Source organism: Heterodontus francisci, chromosome 6, assembly GCF_036365525.1.
Source record: "Heterodontus francisci isolate sHetFra1 chromosome 6, sHetFra1.hap1, whole genome shotgun sequence".
Lineage (NCBI taxonomy): Eukaryota > Metazoa > Chordata > Chondrichthyes > Heterodontiformes > Heterodontidae > Heterodontus > Heterodontus francisci.
Window position 1 is genome coordinate 29,570,084 of NC_090376.1, and position 24,657 is coordinate 29,594,740.

The 24,657-nt window shown below is 43.5% G+C and overlaps 1 protein-coding gene across 2 annotated transcripts in view; it reads right to left on the bottom strand.

The window, feature by feature from the left end:
- Positions 1 to 6,174: 6,174 nt before the first annotated feature.
- Positions 6,175 to 24,657, bottom strand: part of LOC137370931 (anosmin-1) — a 182,229-nt gene continuing 163,746 nt past the window's right edge. For both annotated transcript variants that reach the window (XM_068032804.1, XM_068032803.1), the window contains exons 10-14: positions 22,466 to 22,560; positions 21,214 to 21,385; positions 8,942 to 9,162; positions 7,416 to 7,557; positions 6,175 to 7,106 (exon numbers count right to left, since the gene is read on the bottom strand). In XM_068032804.1, the coding sequence (XP_067888905.1) occupies positions 7,054 to 7,106; positions 7,416 to 7,557; positions 8,942 to 9,162; positions 21,214 to 21,385; positions 22,466 to 22,560 (683 nt within the window). In that variant the 3' untranslated portion in view covers positions 6,175 to 7,053. The remainder of the gene's footprint in view (positions 7,107 to 7,415; positions 7,558 to 8,941; positions 9,163 to 21,213; positions 21,386 to 22,465; positions 22,561 to 24,657) is intronic.

A 24,657-nucleotide genomic window follows, 5' to 3' on the forward strand; every position in this document is an offset into this window, starting at 1 on the left:
TGAAGGAAGGTCATTGATGAAGCAGCTGAAGATGATTGGGCCTAGGACACTACCCTGAGGAACTCCTGCAGTGATGTCCTGGAGCTCAGATGATTGACCTCCAACAACCATAACCATATTCCTTTGCGCTAGGTATGACTCCCACCAGTGGAGAATATTCTCCCTGATTCCCATTGACTTCACTTTTGCTAGGGTTCCTTGATGCCACACTCGGTCAAATGCTGCCTTGATGTCAAGGGCAGTCACTCTCACCTCACCTCTTGAGTTTAGCTCTTTTGTCCATGTTTGAACAAGGCTGTAATGAGGTCAGGAGCTGAGTGGCCCTGGCAGAACCCAAACTGAGCGACACTGAGCAGGTTATTGCTAAGCAAGTGTTGCTTGATGGCATTGTTGATGACACCTTCCATCACTTTACTGATGATAGAGAGTAGGCTGATGAGGTAGTAATTGGCCAGGTTGGACTTGTCCTGTTTTTTGTGTATAAGACATACCTGGGAAATTTTCCACATTGCTGGGTAGATGCCAGTGCTGTAGCTGTACTGGAGCAGCTTGGCTAGGGGTGCGGCAAGTTATTCAGCACAGGTCTTCAGTCCTATTGCCGGAATATTGTCAGGGCCCTTAGCCTTTGCCTTCAGTCATTTCTTGATATCACGCGGAGTGAATCGAATTACCTGAAGTCTGGCATCTGTGATGCTGGGGACTTCAGGAGGAGGCCGAGATGGATCATCAACTCGACACTTCTGGCTGAAGATTGTTGCAACTGCTTCAGCCTTATCTTTCGCACTGATGTGCTGGGCTCCCCCATCATTGAGGATGGGGATATTTTTGGAGCTACTTCCTCCAGTTAGTTGTTTAATTGTCCACCACCATTCATGGCTGGATGTGGAAGGACTGCAGAGCTTAGATCAGATCCGTTGGTTATGGGATTGCTTGGCTCTGTCTATTGCATGCTGCTTACGCAGTTTGGCACGCAAATAATCCTGTGTTGTAGCTTCACCAGGTTGACACCTCATTTTTAGGTATGCCTGGTGCTGCTCCTGGCATGCCCTCCTGCACTCTTCATTGAACCAGGGTTGGTCTCCTGGTTTAATGGTAATGGTAGAGTGGGGGATATGCCGGGCCATGAGGTTACAGATTGTGGTTGTGTACAATTCTGCTGCTGTTGATGGCCCACAGCGCCTCATGGATGCCCAGTTTTGCTTTGCTAGATCTGTTCAAAATCTATCCCATTTAGCACGGTGGTAGTGCCACACAACACGATGGAGGGACTTTGTCTCCACAATGACTGTGCAATGGTGACTCCTACCAATACCGTCATGGACAGATGCATCTGCAGCAGGCAGATTGGTGAGGACTAATTCAAGTATGTTTTTCCCTCTTATTGGTTCCCTCACCACCTGCTGCATACCCAGTCTAGCAGCTATGTCCTTTAGGACTCGGCCAGCTCGGTCAGTAGTGGTGCTACTGAGCCACTGTTGGTGATGGACATTGAAGTCCCCCACCCAGAGTACATTTTGTGCCCTTGCCACCCTCAGTACTTCCTCCAAATGCTGTTCAACATGGAGGAGTACTGACCCATCAGCTGAGGGAGGGCGGTAGGTGGTAATCAGCAGGAGGTTTCCTTGTCCATGTTTGACCTGATGTCATGAGACTTAATGGGGTCCGGAGTCGATGTTGTATCAGGACAACTCCCTCCCGACTGTATACCACTGTGCCACCACCTCTGCTGGATCTGTCCTGCCAGTGGGACAGGACATACCCAGGGATGATGATGGTGGTATCTGGGACATTGTCTGTAAGGTATGATTCCGTGAGTATGACTATGTCAGGCTGTTGCTTGACTAGTCTGTGGGACAATTCTCCCAACTTGGGCACAAGCCCCCAGATGTTAGTAAGGAGGACTTTGCAGGGTCGAGAGGGCTGGGTTTGCCATTGTCGTTTCTGTAATGCGGTGAGCAGAACTGTATGCAATACTCCAGTTGTGGCCTAACCAGCATTTTATACAGTTCCAGCATTACATCCCTGCTTTTGTATTCTATTCCTCAGCCAATAAAGAAAAGCATTCCAGACACCTTCTTCACCACTCTACCTGTCCTGCCACCTTCAGGGACCTGTGGACATGCACTCCAAGGTCTCTCACTTCTTCTATATAGCTCAATATCCTCCCATTTATTGTGTATTCCCTTGCTTTGTTTGCCCTCCCCAAATGCATTACCTATCTTGGCCATCTTAATTGGACTTCATCGTGGATTGGGAGGAATTGCAGGGCCGTCCTGCCGGCTGAAAATGGCCAGCACCAGAAACGATGTTGGGAAACCAGAACGCTGGCCGTCGCCAGTATTTTTGATACCCACCCACCTCCATGCCGCCCCTGGTAGGATCTGAAAATCCTGCTTAAAGTGTCTGAAAAGGGATATAGACAGGTTAAGTGAATGGGCAAAGATTAGGCTGATGGAGTATAATGTAAGAAAATGTGAGGACATCCACTTTGGGAGGAAGAATAGAAAGGCAAAATATTATTTAAATAGAGAGAATCTACAGAATGCTGCAGTACAGAACAATCTGGGTTTCCTTACACGAATTACAAAATGTTAGCATGCAGGTACAGCAAGTAATTAGGAAGAAAAAAGGAATGTTGGCCTTTATTACAAGGGTTATGGAGTATAACACTAGAGAGCATTGGTGAGACCACACCTAAAGTACTGTGTACAATTTTGGTCTCCTTACTTAAGGAAGGATATACTTGCATTGTTCAGTGAATGTTCACTAGTTTGAGATTCCTGCGATGGACAGGTTGTCTTATGAGGAAAGGTTGCGCAGGTTGGGCCTATACTCATTGGAGTTTAGAAGAATGAGAGGTGACCTTATTGACCCCGAGCTTCCTGTCGCTTGTCATTTCAATTTTCCACCTTACTCCCACTCTGACCTTTGTGTCCTTGGCCTGCCACAGTGTTGCAACGAAGCTCATCACAAGCTCAAGGAACAGCATCTCATCTTTGGACTGGGCACTTTACAGCCTTCTGGACTCAACATTGAGTTCAATAATTTTAGATCATAACCTCTGCCCCCATTCTTTTCCTTTTTAGTGCTTTTTCTCGCTGGTTCAAATTTTATTTCCCCCACCCCTTGTATCTTTCTTAATCCTTTTACTTTGCATTCAGACGCTGCTATCCTGTCAGTTAACCTCATCCAGCCGCATCCTTTGTTTCTTTACTTGTCCCATTACCACTCCCCTTGGCTTTGTACCATGAACCTTTTGTCATTTAATCTCTCCCGCCCTCCACCCTATCACAGACCTTCCCTTTTGTTCTTCTTCCCCCCTCCCCCCTTTCACTAGCTCAAAACCTTTCTAACTTTTGCCAGTTCTGATGAAAGGTCACACAGACCTGAAACGTTAACTCTGTTTTTCTCTCCACAATTGCTGCCTGACCTGCTGAGTATTTCTAGCATCTTCTGGTCTTGGTTCAGATTTCCAAAATCTGCAGCATTTTGCTTTTGGCTGGAATTTTACAACCCCCCAAAGTGCGGGTTGGTGGTGGAGGGTGGGGGTGGGCGCGGGAGCATAAAATGGAGCGTGAGGCTCGGGGGGCCCTTCCCAACCCGCTCCCGCCTCCACTGCCATTTTACGCAGGGCAGCAGTGGCAAAAGCCGTCCCACCAGCCCCAGGCCAATCAAGGCCCTTAAGTTGCCAGTTAACGGCTACTTAAGGGCCTCCGCCTGCCTCCACAGTGATTTTACCCTTGGCCGGTCGGGTGGCCTAGGCCTGAGAAAAGCCGCATGATGAAAGCAGGCAGCTTTCTGATGGCCTGGGAGGGGGGGGGGGGGGCGGCGTCCTCATGATCAGACACCCTGTGCCCGACGGAGGGCCGCCCCCAATGCCCCATCCACCCCAACACCTAACACGCCCTCCCATCCCCCAGTCAACCACCCTTGTCTCACGAGGGCCGATCGATCATCCCTGGTGAGGCCCCAAAAACTTCTCCTCAAAAACTTACCTTCTCCCCGATCTGTCCTTCCTCTTCAGTCAGGTTGCAGTCCCAGAAGTGGCCACCACTTCCCGTGGCGCTGCTGGGACAAAGAGCTGCCGGCCCGCTGATTGGCCAGCAGCTCCAATAGACTTACCGCCTCAATGAGGTGGCAGTCCTGCCTCCGACCAATTAAGGGCCTGTGGACTGTAAAATGCGGTCCGGATCCCCAGGCCAGGCGGAGGCAGGATCGCCACCGACTTTACTGTCGATGGACAGCTCCTGTCCAACAAAAGTAAAATTCCATCCTTTTTCTCAGTATTTCTGGGCTATGGAAGAAAGAACCATTTGCTCTGCAGTGACTCTTGATAGTAGTTTTATATATATATATATATCTTTGTGTGGACATTAGATGAGAACAGCATCATACTCTCCATAGAATACTCTTGTTAAACAGCCTATCTACACTGAATATGCAAGCTTAGGTCATACAGACCTAAGCTCAATTGTGCATGATGAGAATAGCTGACGAAAGGTCATCAACCTGAAACATTGGGCTGAACTTTCCCGGTTGGATCGTGATCCTGATGTCGGCCTCAATTCTGGGTCAGAAACCTGCAAGTGGCCATGGTGGGACATCGGTCGTGATGTTCCCTGAGCAGCCAATGACGAAGCCGCCTCTGGGAACCCCATCCAATTAAAGACTCTGGGTGAACCAGGGAAGTGGGAGGCCCAATAGGAGGGTCCAGCTAGCAGCACAACCGGAAGACGTGGGAGCTGCTAGAGACGAGACCTAGGGGGAGCATCAAAATGGAAGTGCCCACAAAGGCCTCCTCCTTCAGCTGAAATCGAAGACACAGTACTGTGGGGGGCTTCAGGGGGGACAGGTAACCCCTCCGGAAGAATGCCTGCAGCCGTTCCTGAGCTCCTGTGAGCCTTGTGCTCCCCTGATGCAGCCATTTAATGCAGCCTGTGCTGACTCACCAATCTCCAAGCAGCTTGTGTCTCCACATTTGGCCGGAGGCCACTCCAACGGTGAGGAATTGCCGTTACCTTCGAAAAATAGCCCCTAAGTAGGGCCTTAATTGGTTGCCCACCTCCGTGTGGGTTGCCAACTTTGTTCCCAGCCCACCCCTGGGAAACTCACCCCGGAGGCAGGAAGACGTTGGGAAGCTGTCTCGATGATGTTCCCTCCTACTTTCTTGGCTCCCCTGCCTCCAAATTCGTAGCCTGTTAACCCTGTTCCTCTTTCCATGGATGCTACCTAACCTGCTGAGTGCTTCTAGCAATTGTGTCATTTTAATTAATAATTGCAACCTGTGTACTTAGATTAAGGGCCTTCTTGTCCATTAACTGTCCAACCTGTACTTGGCAGCATGTACAAATTCTTTATTAGAATCACAGAATCATGGAACAGTACAGCACAGAAGGCCATTCAGCCCACTGAGTTTGCACCGGCTCTGTTGAAGAGCAATCCATTTAAACCCCCATGCCCCACTCTTGCCCCATATCCCTGCAATTCTTTCTCCCTCATGTATTTATTCAATTCCCTTTTGAAAGCTACTATTGAATCTATATCCAGCACCCCATCAGTAGTGCATTCCAAATTCTAACCACTCATTGCTTTAAAAAGCTTTTCTTCAGGTCAGCTCTGGTTCGTTTGCCAATTACCTAATATCTGTGCCCTCTGGTTATCAGCCCTTCAGCCATTGTAAACAGTTTCTCTTTATTTACTCTATATAAATCCTTCATGATTTTAAAGACCCCTATCAAATCTCTTCTTAGCTTTCTCTGCTGTCAGGCATTGAGGTAGATCGGCCATGATCTCATCGAATGGCACAGCAGGCTCAAGGGGCCGTGTGCTGTCTGCACAGATGAAAGAAATTGACCACTTCTATATTGTAGCTAAAAGCAATAAAACCTAGATACAAACAACCTCGACTAAAGGAGAGCAGGACCCTGCCTCTAGATGTCACAGTGAAGGTGGCCCAGTGCAGGGTGCCCATCCCACCTCCCTGTAGAGTCACAGCCAACAACCTGATCCATCCTTCTCACTCACAGACACAATAATGTTGCCAACAAACTCAATATACATCTGTAAAACATCACTGTACAAAGTACTCTGAACAGAATGTAAACTGAATTAATCTGATATGTAAGCACGTTAAGATTTTTAAAAATAGAGTTTGACTCACAGATATTTTGTCCATGTACATGTTTAGGGGAGTTCTTTAATACTTTGACAATATGTACAAAGCCTAACATGAAAATATTGGGTAATGTAACTTACAACAAACTCTATTTACAATTCCATTTTTACAAAATGTCTTTACAAGAGGTTCATTATCTCAAAGACGACAAAGATACACTAAACGGACCCAAAAAAAACGGTGTGATACAATAATAAATATTGATCTAAAATTGACTGCATTGAGGAACATGATTTCTACAGGCAGTTCAGTAATAGACAAAACAGTACTGGTATTTCCACACTACATTATCATTCCAATATTAAAAAGTAAATAATTTGTACATATAGACTTTGTTAATTATTCTGTAAACTGTATCATGTTAATATATATTCAACAGAGGTAACATAGACATAGGATTCATGCCTATACGGAACACTGACAGGTCTACCATGCAACCATACTTTGCCAACATCTGATAAGATTCATTTACATTATAATTTAATAACTTTATTACATGCAATAGATTAATTAACTGACATAATTCTCATTCCCAGTTAAAATATGCAGATTCTAGTCACATTTTCCTAGCCATCTGTCAATCACAGGTATCCACAGGAAATATGTAAATGTTGCATATATCAGGATCAGCACATTCAACAAAACAGGTTAATAAATAGCACAATTTCAAAGTCACCCTTTGAAGATACAATACAGTGATGATAACATTGAAGAATGCAATTTTTATGGCACTGATTTGATCATCTAATTTTAAAGGAGGCATTGGAGGGAGACATTCTTCTGCTTTCTTTTCCATTGAGGAGGGGAGATGAGTCTTTTTTATTCTTGTCACACACCAACAGTCCTCAAGGATCTTCCATAATGTAATGAGAATTGTTTCAGTGTTTTACTGATACTGGTTTTTGCTGCTGATAATGTTTCAGCCTGGGGTCTAAAGTAAAACAGGGAAGAGATTGGCAGTCATAAATAAACACCATACAGATACAGTACTAAAGCCACAATATCGTTTTACCAGTGACAAGTACAAAGATCAATAGACAAAGACTAGAGAAACAAAGTTGCCAGACAGCAATGAGCACGAATTAATTTACTCAAATATTACTATTAAGATAGATTAATTACATCTGATAATGTAAGCAACTGTAATCATTTCCTCTTGCATTCCAAGTATTGGCAACATGAAAATCTATGACTTATAATTCTCTACCACAGGTAGAATAGTGGAGGTACTGAATCTTACTGTATAAGAGGGATGAAGATAAGCTAGGTGTCTGGAATGTTTTGACAGTTGCTGGTCCCTCTCCAGCTGTAGTCAGGAGTTGTACCTCCAACCTATAACACGTCAATGGCCTCAGATTGGGCACAATGAGTGAGTGGTGATCCTGAATAAGAAAAGTACAATATTTCAGCACTTTAATGTTTGTCATGATCTTTTTCTAAAGGTCACATCTAGTCCACTTTATAACATGTGTCAGATCAATACAAAATTACTTACTGTGGATTAACAAAAAATAACTTGTTTGGGACCATTGGAACACCAAAAACAGATGTACTGGGCTGGACTTTAAGAGCCTGCTGCCGATCTTGGCGGTGAGCTCAAAGGGGCAGGCCACACGCCAAAGAACTGCCGCAATCTCAAGCACGGTGGATCATTTAAATAGCCGGGGCAGCCAATCTCATGGAGGGGGCAAGCTGTCCGTCCCCGGCAATGGCATCAGCTGCCTGTGCGCAGGCGCTGGCGCCCTTTTTAAAGGACATACAGCCCTGCCGCCCAATTTAAATTTTAAAAGTCCTACCCCTCAAAATTAAATAAATAAATTTCTAATGCCCCTTTCCTCGGATGAGAATCTGAAGGCGCGGGTGTGCCGGCCGCTAGGCCGAAGATCATGGCGGGCCCTCAAGATCACAGGTAAGACTATTTAAATTTAATAATTTGATTCATTTGATTATGTTCATTGTGGTCCCGTCGGCCAGTGGCGAGGGGGGCCACCACGGAACCTCCATGCCGCCAGGAGGATCGGGCTGGGCCCTCACAGCGTCAAAGTCTGTGGCGGGCCTCATCCAGAGCCATCTTCAGGGCCCTCCTCACCACTGAACCTGATGCCTGGGAGAGAGCTATGTCCAGCCCACTAAGTGGTGCCATTAGTGGAGCTCGATAGGAGAACCAAAAAAGTAGCCTCAAACATCAATCCAATTTAGCAAAATTTAAATGTAATAATTCTGTAGCTATACCTCTATTTATTGTAATTTCATTCACGGCGGTCTATTTATACCATTAGGTTTTTTTTATTACTCATTTTATTGTGTATTTTACAGTCCTTAAGTATATAGGTACAGATAGAACATTCCACCTTACATTGTATACTGGGGTTTTCCCATCATATTTGTTTCCATGTGATCCTTATTATTTTACAAGAAATGGCAAAGAGCTGCTATAATCAAAGACAAATGGGAAAATCCTCACTGATATTCCTACTCTTAGAACATTGCACTTCCATACCACAGGCTCATGAGTCCAACCCTGAAGTTCACTGGCATTCAAGCAACCCTACCATGAATTAGCCCAATTTTCAGTCTACCTGCTTATCATTATATGGTATGACAGAAGGCCCATTCTACATTAACTTCAGTCATGCAGAGGTTGGTTGCTGACGGGTTCCTGATGTTCTGGCCAGATAAGATGCTAGGCATCAGGAACATCTAATAAGGGAAAAATAACAAAAATGTATTTGAGTGACTACAAACGAATAATAGTAACTGACTTACTGGTGGCAATATTTGCGACTGGGATATAATGCTATTTGGTAAGCTGTTTTGTCGGCTTTCTGTGGTTACCTCTGCCCATGTAACCTGAAATCCTGTTACAGGCTGATGAAGCTGTCTTTTAGATACCCGCCAGTGGAAGTGTCCTGTAATGTTCCCTGCGTGAATTATGAAGGATGCCGACAGGTTCTCAGGTTTGACAAGCACTTTGGGAATGGTTGTCACTGCAAAAGAGGAACAAGGTTCACACTACTGTCAACTTTTCATACTTAAGGCTTTAATGATGCCTGTAACGCCAGCAACAAAAAATCTGATGATTAACAATTTTTTTACAAGTTCTGCTAAATCCCATTGAACTTACTCTATTTCCACCCAGGCGCAGAAACGCAGCGTGCAATTCTAAATTTTTAACATAAAGAATAATCTTATTCCTTCAGAGGGAGAGTATTTTGTGCTCAAAAAATGTTTTCCGTTTCAAATCTGGGACACAACACAAAAAAGGAATGCAGGTGTCTAAATAAAACGTCTTGATTACGTAAGCTTTACAGTTTAGCAGAATTTACTTCTGAATTACAACAAAGAAATCTAACAAATAAGGAACAGAACGCATTTTGTGTGTGTCTATGCTACTTAATCTTATCCACAAGTAAGGTTGGCAGCTATCCAGACAGTCCATTTTTGGAATAAGTTTTCCAATTGTTATTGTATGTTTTTTCTGGATCATTTTCACCAGAAAAATATGAAAATTGGACCAATCTGAACTGTTTTTGTGACTACAAATTGACCAGGGCTTTGAAATTAAGCTTTGTGTCATCAATAAGGTCAGGGGAACAGTCAGTTTCACAAGCTAATAGTGTTGTATCTAAAACTGTAAAATCTAATCATAGAAATGGCAACAAGCAGGAGCCAAGAAATCCTTTCAACAATGACAGAGGATCTATTAAAATAAATTTATCCTCATACTATTGAAAAGAACAGTATTCTTGGCTTTATAAATAGAGGTCTCAAATACAAAAGCGCAGAGTGCTCATGGAATAAAAGGGGCAGTAGCAACACGGATACAAAATTGGTTGAGTGACAGGAAACAGAAAGTCGTGGTTCATGGATGTTTTTCAGGTTGGAGGAAGGTTTGTAGTGGAGTTCCACAGGAATCAGTGTTGGGACCCTTGCTCTTGCCAATATATATTAATGACTTAGAACTTGGTGTACAGGGCACAATTTCAAAATTTGTGGATGATATGTAACTTGGAAGCATTGTGAACTGTGAGGAGGATCGTATAGAACTTCAAAATGACATAGACTAGTTGGTGGAAGGGGCAGACAGGTGGCAGATGAAGTTCAATGCAGAGAAATGTGAAGTGATTCATTTTGGTAGGAAGAACATGGAGAGACAATATTAAATAAAGGGTACAATTTTAAAGGGGGTGCAGGAACAGAGGGACCTAGGTGTATATGTGCATAAATCATAGAAGGTGGCAGGACAGGTTGAGATTCACGAGAATGGTTCCAGGGATGAGGAACTTCATCTGTGAAGACAGATTTGAGAAGTTAGAACTGTTTTCCTTGTAGAAGAGAAGGCTGAGAGGTGATTTGATAGAGGTAGTCAAAGCCATGAGGGGTCTGGACAGAGTAGATAGAGAGAAACTGTTCCCACTCGTGAAAGGATCAAGAACGAGAGAACACAGATTTAAGGTAATTGGCAAAACAAGCAACGGTGACATGAGGAAAAACTTCTCCACGCAGCGAGTGGTGAAGATCTGGAATGCATTGCCAGAGACTGCGGTGGAGGCAGGTTCAATCAAGGCATTCAGAAGGGAATGAGATAGTTACCCGAAAATGAAGAATGTACAGGGGTATGGGGAGAAGGCGGGGGAATGGCACTAAATCAAATGCTCATTCGGAGAGCCGGTGCAGACACGATGGGCTGAAGGGCCTCCTTCTGTGCTGTAACAATTCTTATTATAAATCACTGGTAAGGGTCAGCTTGATATTGTGTCTAATTCTGGGATCACACTTTTAAAAGGATGCCAAGGCCTTTGAGAAGATGCAGAACAGATTTAACAAAATTGTACTAGGGATGAGGGACTTCAGTTATATGGAGGCAAGAGAAGCTGGGATTGTTCTCCTTGGAACAGAGAAGGTTAAGGGTCATTTAATTGATCTGTTCAAAATTATGTGGTGTTTTGATGGAGAAACTGTTTCCACCAGCAGGAGGATCAGTAGTAACATAGGAACAGGAGTAGGCCATTTAACTCCTTGTGCCTGTTCCACCAATAAAATTATGGCTGATCTACACCTTTGACCCATATCTCTTATTACCTTTGGTTAACAAAAATCTGTCAATCTCAAACTTAAAATTAACAATTGATCTCTCTCCTGCAAATGGCAAACCTCTACCACCCTTTGTGGGGGATTTTATGTGGGCAACGGGGGTCCCAGCCATCGGCTGAAGCACGGAGAGAGCCCCGCGCCGTCTCCTCTGGGAAAGGCCCACCATATTACATGCCAATTAGCCACTTAAATTGACCTTTCCCGGGATTAAGGACCCTGGCAACAGAAATCACACCTGCTGAGAGCTGCAAGCTAATCAAAGGCCAGCAGCTTTTTCACTGAGCAGTGCCACCGCAGTGGCAATGGTTGCTTCTGGTAATGGACCGGAAAAAGAGTTGGGGGAGGGGGCCTGAGTAGGACTGGAACAAGGAATGTTTGACATATCCCGCAAAAAGACAGGCATAACTAGGACCCATGTGGGTGCCCATTGCAACACCTTTTACTTGAAGGAAGTGAGTGGAGTTGAAGGAAAAGTTGTTCAATGTGAGCACAAGTTCAGCCAGGTGGAGGAGGGTGGTGGTGGATGGGGACTGGTTGGGCCTCTGTTCAAGGAAGAAGCAGAGAGCCTGCAAACCATCCTGGTGGGGAATGGAGGTGTAGAGAGATTGGATGTCTATAGTGAAGAGGAGGCAGCTAGGGCCAGGAAACTGGAAATTGTCAAAATGATGTAGGGCGTCAGAAGAGTCACGGAGGTAGGTGGGAAGAGACTGGACCAGGGGAGAAAAGATAGAGTCAAGATAGGAAGAAATAAGTTCAGTGGGGCAGGAACAGGCTGAAATCATGGGTCTGCCAGGACAGTCCTGTTTGTGGATTTTGGGAAGGAGGTAGAAGTGGGCTGTCCGGTGTTGCGGGGCTATGAGGTTAGAAGCTGTACAGGGAAGATCTCCACAGGAGATGAGACAGTGACAGTTCTGTGGACAGTAGCTTGATGTTTGGTGGTGGGGTCATGGTCCAGGGGGAAGCAGGAAGAAGTGTCTGAGAGTTTGTGCTGAGCCTCTGCAATTAGAGGTCAGTGGAATAGTTTCTCTCTATCAACCCTATCCGCTCCCCTTAATAGGCAGAGGACACAGATTTATTGGCAAAAAGTCAAGAAGAGAAGCAGAAGAAAATAAATATTGATGCAGTAAGTTGATATGGTCTGGAAAGCATCACTTAAACAAGGTGGTGAAAGCAGGTTCAATTGCAACTTTCAAAAGGGAATTGGATATATACTTGACTTGTAGACATCTGTAGGGCTATTGGGAAAGAGCAGGGGAGTGGGACGATTTGGACAGCTCTTTCAAACAGCCGGCAAAGACAGGATGAGCCCAATGGCCACATCTGTGCTGTATGATTCTATACCAGTTGAATGTTGAAGCCACATATGTGGCTTTCACATCATTTTAAAAATGATTTCTCTCTAAGCCAATGCCTCTGAACCTACCCTCAGCCCTGTCCACTGTGTACTTCAGAACAGCTAAAGCTCACAACGCTATCTACAAGTCTGCTATCCAGCTACTTCCATTGTGATAACTATGATGCTTTTCTTAGATTATCAGAAAAGTATATTTTGATTATGTGGTAGGAATCTGAAACACAGAGAAAGGTCCAATGAACTAAGTGCTTAATCTGCCACAAATGAGTGACAGGTAGGTTCTGCTGCAATCAGGTCTGCATGGAAAATTTTCTGTATTTTGATTGTGCCAGTTGACAGTTTTTTTACAAAGTTTTTGACATTTTAAATTCCTGTTTACATTTTGCCTGAAAATTGCTACCCAAAGAGCAGATTCCGCCAGTTCCAGATGACATTCTTAGATATGAGTCATTATGTTACGAGGCCTTAATTAGGCCTGAGTCATACATGTGTCATCATAGTGGGGCATCTCTATATCCCAAGTAAACTTGCTATCATATCCAATATAAGTTATGAAAAATGTCATAGGACAATTCTCCCAGCAGAAAAAAAATAACCTTGCAAGGAAATGTTATTCATCAATCTTACTCTTTATGTAAGAAAACTTCACTGGTAAAGTTACTTTGCAATTTTTATTTGTTCCTTTTCATTTTAAGGTATATTTTAAAAAGAAGTTCTCCCACTCTCGTAACTGCTTCATGCGATTTGCTATCCCCTGACTGAGAAGTAAGCAGCTCCCAGTTGTCTGCCAATGTAAATCTTGAACTGTTCTCCAAGATGTACACAACAGTGCACAGAACCTTTGGAATTCTCTACCCCAGAGGGTTGTGAATGTGCAGTTGTTAAGCATATTCAAGACCAAGATCAATAGATTTTTGGATACTAAGGGAATCAAGGGATATGGGGATAGACCAGGAACATAATAACATGAGAAACAGGAGCAGGAGTAGGCCATTCAGCCCTACAAGCCTGCTCCATCATTCAAGAGGATCATGGCTGATCTTCTATCTCAACTCCACCGACCTGCATTATCCACAGCTCTCTAGGGTAGAACATTTCAAAGATTCATAACCCTTTTGGTGAAGAAATTTCTTCTCATCTCAGTCCTAAATGGTCAGCCCTTATTCTGAGACGGTGATTCCATCCCCCCCCCCGCCCCCCCACCATTCTAGACTCCCCAGCCAAGTGAGCATCCTTCTAGCAGCTACCCTGCCAAGTCCCTTAAGAATTTTATGCATTTCAATGAGATTACTTCTCATTCTCATAAATTCTAAGCAATATAGGCCTAGTCTACTCAATCTCTCTTCATAGGACAATCCCTTCATTCCAGGAATCAATCTAGTGACACTTGGCTGCACTCCATCTAAGTTGTGTATATACTTCCTTAGATAAGGAGACTAAAACTGTACACAGTACTCCAGGCGTGGTCTCACACCATTGTAGTAATACTTCTTTACTCTTATACTCCAATCCCTTTGTAATAAAGGTTAACATATCATTTTCTTTCCTAACTGCTTGCTGTACCCGTATATTCACTTTCTGTGATTCGTGAATGCATACCAACATTTCTCAGTTGCTCACCATTTTAAAAATATTCTGCCGTCCTACTTTTCCTTTCAAAGTGGATAACTTCACATTTCCCCACATTATATTCCATCTGCCATGATCTTGCCCACTCACATAACCTGTTTCAGACATGCCAACTCTCGCAATAAAATCACAAGAGCTGTGCTTTCTCAGTAAAATTAAACGTCTCTTGCAAGAGATCTTGGAAGTCTCGAGATTTTTCACAGGCTGCTATGTTCTTGGGGAACACGTTTTCTACTTGCACAAATACGAATAATTGCTTTCAGGTAGGAGACTTCTTAGAAAATATTTATTTAACTTCTGGAGGCACCATTTTAAATTGAGAAGTATTTTTCAGCATTTTCCATTCGATTGCTGTTCTGGGAGCCGGGTCAGGACCAGGTTGCTGACTCTCTGTAATCAAGCTGCCTATCAGCAGTCAGAGAGCAGCTCTGCACCGCCCAGAAGCTACTGCTGGCTTTTTTTCATTTGTGCTCAACCCCCCACCGACTGCTTCCTACAAAACACTCATCACTTTTAAAAAGAGCTTGTTAAAGACACAGCACATGCTAATCATATAAACAATTGCAGCATTACAATTACGGAATAATTTATAAATTTTCCTACACCCAACTTTCATAAAAAAAACATAATGACAACTGTGAATAGACAGACACCAACTCTTGATCTGGATGCCACTCATGTAGTGTCATTCTGTCAGACGATAAGAGGATAGCATCTAGATCCCAGTACAGACAGCCCTATCCTGCTAATCAGAAGAGATTTGACTGCTGGGGGCAGGTGCTCTGTTCTGAGGGAATCAACAGCCGTCACTCTTATTGGGAGGCTGAGATTGCTGAAAATGGGCGATTGTGGTCTGTTCTGGCAGCATAAAGTAAAACAGTAGCGATAAAGAATGTTTGCTGGGAGAGATCAGTAAATCATGGAGTGTGTGCTTGGGTGGTAACAATAATTTGTGGAGTTACTTATCAGGGGTGCACTCAGTTTTAGCCTAACACTATGGTAATATTACAGATCTAACTGTTCGAATAGCCTCTAAAGTGGGAGTGTTTATGGATTTTGATGCTGGAATAATCTCATTCTACAGTGCAGGAGACAGCAAGCTGTGTTGGATATGTCACTTTCAGCGGCAAACAATTTCTATCTGCTTATATGGCTTTTTGTTACTAGGATGGTTTATTGTCACTCTCACACAAGGAGAAATTATTCACTTTAAAATGAACTGATGAATTGAACACAAAACAGACACCTTTTGCTACTAAAAAAGATGGAGTAAGAGGTCAGGTGACCTCTCCTGTATCGCGAATACACATGGTAACTGCTGGAACCCTGAACCAATCGTGTTGAAGAAAGCATCAGATAAGTAAATGGCCAATTCAATGTTAATGGCATCCTCTCTCCAACAAGTTGGGCTACCAATGACCTTGCAGACATAGAGACTCCAGACTCAAACTCAGGATAATGGGTGTGAAAAAATACCACTTTATCAAGATGGCATTGAGATGAGCAACATCCAAACCCATTGTCTAACAATGGCCACACCATCAAACACCATTCATGAAAACACAATGGGAGAGGAACTAGGGTCACTCAACAGAAACCAAGGGGCGGGATTTTATGCTCCCCCCACAGTGAGTTTGGAGGTGGGGAGAGCATATAATCAGGCAAGATGTTGGTGGGAAGGGTGGGGTGGGGGGGGGGGGGAGGGGTGAACCCCGCCACATTCCCACCTCTGCTGAAATTAAGTTTGGGGCAGGAAGGCCTGTGAATGGCTTTCCCACTCTGCCGCTAATTGAGGCCCTTAACTGGGCAATTAATGCCCAATTAAGGGCCTCATCCTGCCACTGTCGCAATTAGCCGAGCAGCGGGTGGACCTGTCACTGCACAGAAAGCACAGCAAGAAAAACTGTGCAGATTGCTTGCCGGCTCTGGGGGGGATCCCTCTTTAAAAGGCACTTAGGAAGGGGCGAGCTCACTGAGAGCCACCCCCCTGCCTTTGCTGCCAATCCCCCCTTCACCCACCTCCCCCGAGGCCCCTTACCTTGCAAGACCCCTCCCATCCTGACCTACCTGAGGCCACCACCTCTGCAGTGGCGCTGATCAGTTAAAGAGCTGCTGGCCTCTGATTGGCCAGCAGCTCAGAGGCCAGGACTTCCATCACCATAGTCCTTGATCCAGTTGGAAGGCCTGCTGCTGTCCAGTTAAGTGCCTAATTGCCACTTGATTCAGCAGGCCTCCCACAGAAGGGACGACGTGGGGCTCTCATGGCGTTTTTGCCAGAGGGCTAGACCCCTGTTGCCTGGATAAAATCCTAGCCCAAGTCTCAGATAAGGAGCTTTTAATAAGAGACATTTTCTGTGCAGAAAGCCAGAAACCAGAAGGAAGCGAGACCATCCCAGCAAGAAGGACCCTGCTAGAATGCCATCTTTAACTACCTAGAGGCACAGAAGACAGGTGACCTTGAATCTCCCTACCTGAGAAATTGTAACAGGGTTTTTTGTCATTGAACTATGACTGTGATTTAACCAAAGAAGTCTGCAGAAAAGAAACTTTCCAAAGTCTGACTTCACTGAACCAGGAAAAAGGAAAAACAGACCTGCACCATTTTTAAATATTCCTCCTGGGAAACAAGCAAGGTTTCACAACAAACTCTTTTTAAAGCCATCAGACCTAAATGCATGCTATCTTTTAACCTGTATCTTTTCTTGCGTGTGTGCATGTATGTGTGTGTGCATGGGTGAGGTTGCAAATATTTTTGGGTATTGTTTACTAAATATTTATCTTTCTTTAAACCTATGGGAAAAAGTTTCTTCCTATCTAACCTATCGACGCCCCTCATAATTTTGTATACCTCAATCATATCTCTCCTCAGCTTTCTCTGCTCTAAGGAAAACAAACCCAGCCTTTTCAGTCTCTCTTCATAGCTGAAATTCTCCAGCCCAGGCAACATCCTGATGAATCTCCTCTGCACCCTCTCCAGTGCAATCATATCCTTCCTATAGTGTGGTGCCTCGAACTGTACATAGTACTCCAGCTATGGCCTAACTAGCATTTTATACAGCTCCATCATAACCTCCCTGCTCTTATATTCGATGACTCGGCTAATAAAGGCAAGTATCCCATATGCTTTCCTAACCACCTTATCTACCTGTGCTGCTGCCTTCAGTGATCTATGGACAAGTACACCAAGGTCCTTCTGACCCTCTGTACTTCCTAGGGTCCTACCATCCATTGTATTCTCCCTTGCCTTGTTAGTCCTCCCAAAATGCATCACCTCACACCTCTCAGGATTAAATTCCATTTGCCACTGCTCTGCCCATCTTACCAGCCCATCTCTATCGTTCTGTAATCTAAGGTTTTCCTCCTCACTATTTACGACACCACCAATTTTCGTGTCGTCTGCGAACTTACTGATCATACCTCCTATATTCACGTCTAAATCATTAATGTACACTACAAACAGCAAGGGTCCCAGCACCGATCCCTGTGGTACACCACTGGTCACAGGCTTCCAATCACAAAAACAACCCTCGACCATTACCCTCTGCCTCCTGCCACTAAGCCAATTTTGGATCCAATTTGCCAAATTGCCCTGGATCCCATGGGCTCTTGCCTTCTTAATCAATCTCCCATGCAGGTCCTTTTCAAAAGCCTTACTGAAGTCCATATAGACTACATCAATTGCTTTACCCTCATCTATACATTTCGTCACTGCCTCAAAAAATTCAATCAATTTAGTCACACACAATCTCCCCCTGACAAAGCCATGCTGACTATCCCTGATTAATCCCTGTCTCTCCAAGTGGAGATAAATCCTGTCCCTCAGAATCTTTTCCAATATTTTCCTTACCACTGATGTTAGACTCACCGGCCTGTAATTACCTGGTTGATCCCTGCTACCCTTCTTAAATAATGGTATCACATTCGCTGTTGTCCAGTCCTCTGGTACCACTCCTGTGGCTAGAGAGGATTTGAAAATTTGTGTCAGAGCCCCTGCAATCTCCTCCCTTGCCTCACATAACAGCCCGGGATACATCTCATCTGGGCCTGGAGATTTATCCACTTTTAAGCCCACTAAAACAGCTAATACTTCCTCCCTTTCAATTCTAATATGTTCAAGTATATCACAAGCCCCCTCCCTGATCTCTACACCTACATCGTCCTTCTCCATAGTGAACACAGATGAAAAGTAATCATTTAAAACCTCACCTATGTACTCCGGCTCCACACACAGATTGCCACTTTAATCCCTAATGGGCCCTACTCTTTCCCTGGTTATGCTCTTACCCTTAATATACTTATAAAATGCCTTAGAATTTTCCTTTATCTTGCCCGCCAGTGTTTTTTCATGTCCTTGATGCTGTCATCACATTTCCATTTACAACTAAATATGCTTTTATATTGATGAAAGGTCACAGACCTGAAACGGTAACTTTGCTTCTCTCTTCACAGATGCCGCCTGACCTGCTGAGTATTTCCAGCACTTCCTGTTTTTATTTCAGATTTCCAGCATCTGCGGTATTTTGCTATTATTATTTCTGCTTTTATATTTGGTGCTTTTGTAGTTCTTGTGATATGTGAGTGAAATCTGTACCTTGGTTTCCTGTGTTTACATTGTAAATTCTACTACTGGATCCCAGCAATAGAATTATGGATTCATGATAATCTGGGTCTACTAATCAGCTGACAAGATAAGGCAGACAGTTTTAGCAATGTTACCCTAGGGAATCAATGCAGAGTTCACTCTTTGATGACGAGAGGACAGACGGGACTCAGGTTAAATGCATTATCCGAAAGTTAGTGTCTCCAACAGTGCAACACTGCACTGAAGTGTCAGCACAAATCTCTGGTGTGAGGCTTAAACCCATGGCCTTCTGACTCAAGAGACAACAGTGCCACCATGAAAATCTTAGCAAATGTAATGGTATTTATGACCTGTGTCTTTTTCCCTTGACTCAGATCTCTCATGCACTTTTAATTATTTTGACACTATTGCATACATTAACTAGACTTTGCTTAGTGTCATTGAGTCATTTATAGTATAGAAGGAGGCTATTCGGCCCATCAAGTCCAGCCTGGCTCTCCACAGAGCAATCCAGTCAATTCCACTCCCATGCTCGATCCCTGTAGCCCTGCAAGTTTATATCCTTCAAATGCCCATCCAATTTTCTTTTGAGGTTATTGATTGTCTTCACTTCCACCACCCTCATGGGCAGCAAGTTCCAGGTTATTACCACTTATTGCGTAAAAAAGTTCTTCCTCACATTTCCCTTGTAACTCTTGTCCAAAACCTTCAACCTCTCTCCGCTAGTCCTCATACCATCAGTTAATGGGAACAGTTTTCCCTTGTCTAACTTATCTAAACCGTCATAGTCTTGTACCAGTCTATCAAATCTCTCCTCAACTTCCTTTGCTCCAGGGAGAACACCCCCAGTTTTTCCAGCTTAACATTGTCACTAAAATCTCCCATCTCTGGGACCATTCTGGTAAATCTCCTCTGCATCCTCTCAAGGACCCTCACATCTTTCCTAAAGTGTGGCAACTAGAACTAATACTCTACTCAGGGCCTAACCAGAGCTTTATAAAGGTTCAGCATAACCTCCCTGCTTTTGTACTCAATGCCTCTATTTATGAAGCCCAAAGTTCCATATGCTTTGCTAACCACTCTCTCAATATGCCCTTGCACCTTCAAAGGTTGATACACATTCATCCCTGGGTCCCTCTGTTCCTACAAACTCTTTAGAACTGTGCCATTAAGTCTATATTGCCTCTTTCAACCCTTCTGCCAAAATGCATCACCTTATACTTCTCTGTATTAAATTCCATCTGCCACTTGTCTGCCCATTCTGCTAGCCCATCTACATCCTGTTGCAGACAGTTCGTATCATCCTCACTGTTTGCAAATCCTCCGAGTTTGGTATCATAGGCAAATTTTGAAATTCTACTCTGTATTCCAAGATCCAAGTCATTAAAATATAGCAAAAAAAGCAATGGTCCGAGCACTGACCCTTGGGGAACACCAGTGCCTACTTTTCTCCAGTCTGAAAAACAACCATTTACCATGACCTTTTATCCAATTGTACACTGACCCTCCTATTCCATGAGCCTCAGTTTTGTTAACCAGCCTTTTGTCCAACGCTTTCTTAAAATCCATATAAACAACATCCACTGCATTCCTTTCATCAACCTTCTCTGTTACTTCATCAAAAAATTCAATTAGGTTAGTCAAGCATGATCTGCCTTTTACAAATCCATGCTGGGTATCCTTAATTAACTCAAACCTCTCCAAGTGCCTGTTAATTTTTTTCCCTGATTATTGTTTCTAAAACCTTACCCACCACTGATGGATGTTAAACTAACTGGCCTGTAGTTCCTAGGACTGCCCTTACACCCTTTCTTGAATAAAGGTGTCATATTTGTCACTTTCCAATGCTCTGGCACTTACCCCGCAGCTCGGGAAGATTAGATGATTATGGCAATCAGGTTTTTGTTATAAGTTATAAGTCTAAGAAACAATGTATATTGAAGACAATGGAAAAGAAAATCAGGCAGTGTGGAAACAGGCTGCTAATTTGCTATTTTCAAGTCAAAAATCAGCACCAAGGCTCCTTGCCAAACCAGTGTATATAAACTACAAGAAGGGATCGGAACCTCTCACTAAACCTAGAATGACAGGAAGCTTGGGAGTTCAGGAGCCTGGGATTCACTTACCCTAACTAGGAATGGTGCCATTCTCCAAGAAACTTATCAGCCTAATCTGTATTCACTTGCCCCAGTTGAGACATAGTGAGAAGCCCAGGAACCCAAATCCACAACCTTTTGGTTGGTGGTCAAGCTTCACACTGCTTCAACTATTGAGTTGGCCTATACTTACTTGTCACACTTCCTTGTTTTTGAAACACACACATAAATAAAATAGAAAATTCAGTGGAAGCATATAATTCACTCATGTGGCTGTACTTACCCCCCTCACTGGGACAGCTGTTGTGCTTGTGACCTTTGCCTCGAAGAGATGAGCATGATGGAGTTGTGAAGATCACAGCCTCTGCTTTCCCTTGACCCTTGGCCATCATTGCTTGGACTGTAACTTTATATTTGCAAGAGAATAATAGTCCTGGGAGAATTATGTAATTTTCCTGTGCAGAAGATAAAATAATATTCTACTTACTGGGTTGGTCTTATAGTCACTGCTCTTAGGTGGATTGTAATTAAATCATGAAACATTAATATTTTAATGAATTTTCTAATGATTAGATGCAGACAGTAAAGAAATAGAAATCTGGTTTTATTCTTTTATGTTTAAGCATATGTAAGCAAATACCACATAGCATTATCAGACCCATTTACTATATTCCATTTTTAATTATTTTCCTCAGGCATTTTTTGACTCAATTTCTTCCTCTCTTTTTGTTCACATGTCATTTGCGCACCAGTGCAGTATTTATTGATTGAGGAAAAAGAAATCCACTTCAAAGGAACTGTCACACGTCTACCATTGTGCTATATTACCATGCTTAAAATGGTTCAGAGTGACAAAATTTAGACCCCCTCCCCCACCTTTGCCTTTATACCATGGGCGGCTGACAAAACATCACAACTCAAGCCAACTAGTGTCAGGCAAACTAGAACCTCTCGCAACTTGAATGGGAAAGCAGCACTGCAGGGCCGACACAGTATATTAAAATTTCAAAACAATAAATGCTTCAAAAGCAATGGCATACATTCAGCAAACAGAGCAATCTCAAGATCCCTTGATTGCACAATGGCTACCTGATGGGTGCTGATTAGGACAGCCCAAGAACTGATTTCAGTGGAGGCGTCAGTAAGCCAACACAATTGATCTGTGTTCTGGGCTGGCCTGGGTAAAAAAAATTCACTGGGATTCCGATTCCTAATTCCTGCTGGAAAATGCATTTATGTGGTTATTGGGTGAGGACAGAATTGGACTCGGCTATGAAGCCTTCCTAACCCAAATTGGATGTTTTCTGTCCAAATTAACACGTAATAAATGACCACATGGCTGAGCTTCCTGAGGACCCAGGTGCCTGTTGAGCCATAAAACAGCAAGAGTCGATGCTTTTAGGAGTGAAAGAAAGAAAATTGAGAGGAGGACTAACAAATAAAGCCGAACCCTTGTGTTTGAAGTTAATATCATAGAAGCTCATTAAAGACAGGATCAGTTAACTAAAGAAGAAAGCTGATATGTTGGAACCTACATGGGAGATGACTTTTCTGGAAACTTTGGTCTCATTGTACGTGCAGGACTCCGGCATCCACTGGACAAGATATCGCTCCGCAATGCCACCGGGATCTAGGAACAATGTAACTTGCATGTATCATCCAGCAGATGCTCGTGACAAAATTCACATGTGCAGTTTAGAAGTTATTGCCAATCATATGTTCATCAGATGTGACAGAAAAGTTCAATTAAATATTTGGTCTGAAGAAAGATGGCGCCAAATATTCTGATTCTTTTTTGAATAAGAAAATATTGACAAGCGTTATAAACAGATCTATTATTTTCCTTCAAGATAGATTCCTATTAATTTTTTGCAGCAGTTAGTGATACTCTTGAGGCCTGTATGGGAAATATAATTTCTAAACTTCATGTCTTGCATTATTCAATAATAATTCTCAACAGATATCAACCAATGGAAATTAAAATTTTCTACACAGGTTAGCAATTAATATTTAATATTTAGACTGCTACTCCACGGCCTGATCAATGGAACTATAAGATCAGTATTTTATATTTGGATAAATAATCAGTATTTGCATCTGAATCTTTTTACCCTAGTGGGCTCATTGGTAGCGTGAGGAGAGACAAGGCTGACTAACAATAATAACCTCAGTATGCACAAAGATCAAATTAGACTCTGCCCAAGTATCAATGATTATTTAAAGTTGAACAATATTTCCATTGCACTTGTTATAATTTGAACACTCTCCCAACCATCTTTAATCATCTTCACAGTAAAATGGGCAGACCTCAGCTCCTAAAATCAGCAACTCCTGCTCTTATGCTGTGATTGAGAATAACACACCACAGTATTAACAATCGAGGGATAACTTTCTGATTGTGTGCTGGTGTAGAGCATCAGAATATCAGGAGTGGAGGAAACCACTGCCCATAATATTTGTTTTTCCGTTCACTAAAATTAATGGCCAGAAAATTGTTTGGCTGTGTAACAGATATCCTATCCTCCATGCCCTGATATTCTGATATGGGCTCCCTTTACTCTTTTACGAAGGAAACTTGCATTGGCGGTTGCGGAGATTGCCCACCATACACTCCTGTCCTTATCAAAAAGTGAAAAGCTGCAACCATTCATCTGCAATCTCCACATAACAACTTACTTTTATGTAACACCATTAATGTAGTAAAATATCCCAAAACACATCACAAGAATGTTAGCAAACAAAATTCGACACTGAGATGCACAAGAAGATATTAGGACAGGTGACCAAAAGCTTGGTAAAGAGGTAGGTTTTAAGGAGCATCTTAAAGTTAGAGACGGTCTAGGAGGCTGGGGGGCAGGGGGTGGGGAATGACGTCACAACCCTCTTTGACCATTTAGAGGTCAGCCAACATGACCTTGGAGCACAACCTCCATTTTGCTCCCAGGAACTTGTGTTACCTGTCTTTGGCCTCTAGGTTCGGCCTGAAAGTCAGTGTGGTCTAACTCGGCCTTCAGATGAGGTATGTCGGCACTCCCCGATTCTCAGCTTGGTTCACTTCTTGTCAAGTGGTGCTGCTATATCTGCCAGGCTGGGCTGGCAGCAGGTAGTGAGAAAACCAACGAGAGAAAAATCTACTTGACCTCATCCTCACCAATCTACCTCTTACAGATGCACCTGTCCATGACAGTATTTGCAGGAATGACAACCGTACGGTGCTTAAGGAGAAGAAGTCTCGTCTTCACGCTATAGACATCCTCCGTCATGTTGTGTGGCACTACCGCCATGCTAAGTGGGATAGACTCAGAACTGATCTAGCAGCTCAAAATTGGGCATTCATGAGATGCTGTGGGCCACCAGCAGCAGCAGAATTCTATTCAATCACAATCAGTAACCTCATGGCCTGGCCTATCTCTCACTCTACCATTACCATCAAGCCAGGGGACCGACCCTGGTTCAATGAAGAGTGCAGGAACGTATGCCAGGAGCAGCACCAGACATACCTAAAAATGAGGTGCCACCTGGTAAAGCTACAACACAGGATTACTTGCATGCTAAACAGTGGAAGCAGCATGTCATAGACATGCTAAGCGATTCCACAACCAATGTATCAGACCAAAGCTCTGCAGTCCTGCCACATCTAGTCATGAATGGTAGATGGGAGATGGTCATTACCTGGCACTTGTGCGGCATGAATGTTGCTTGGCACTTATCAGCCCAAGCCTGGATG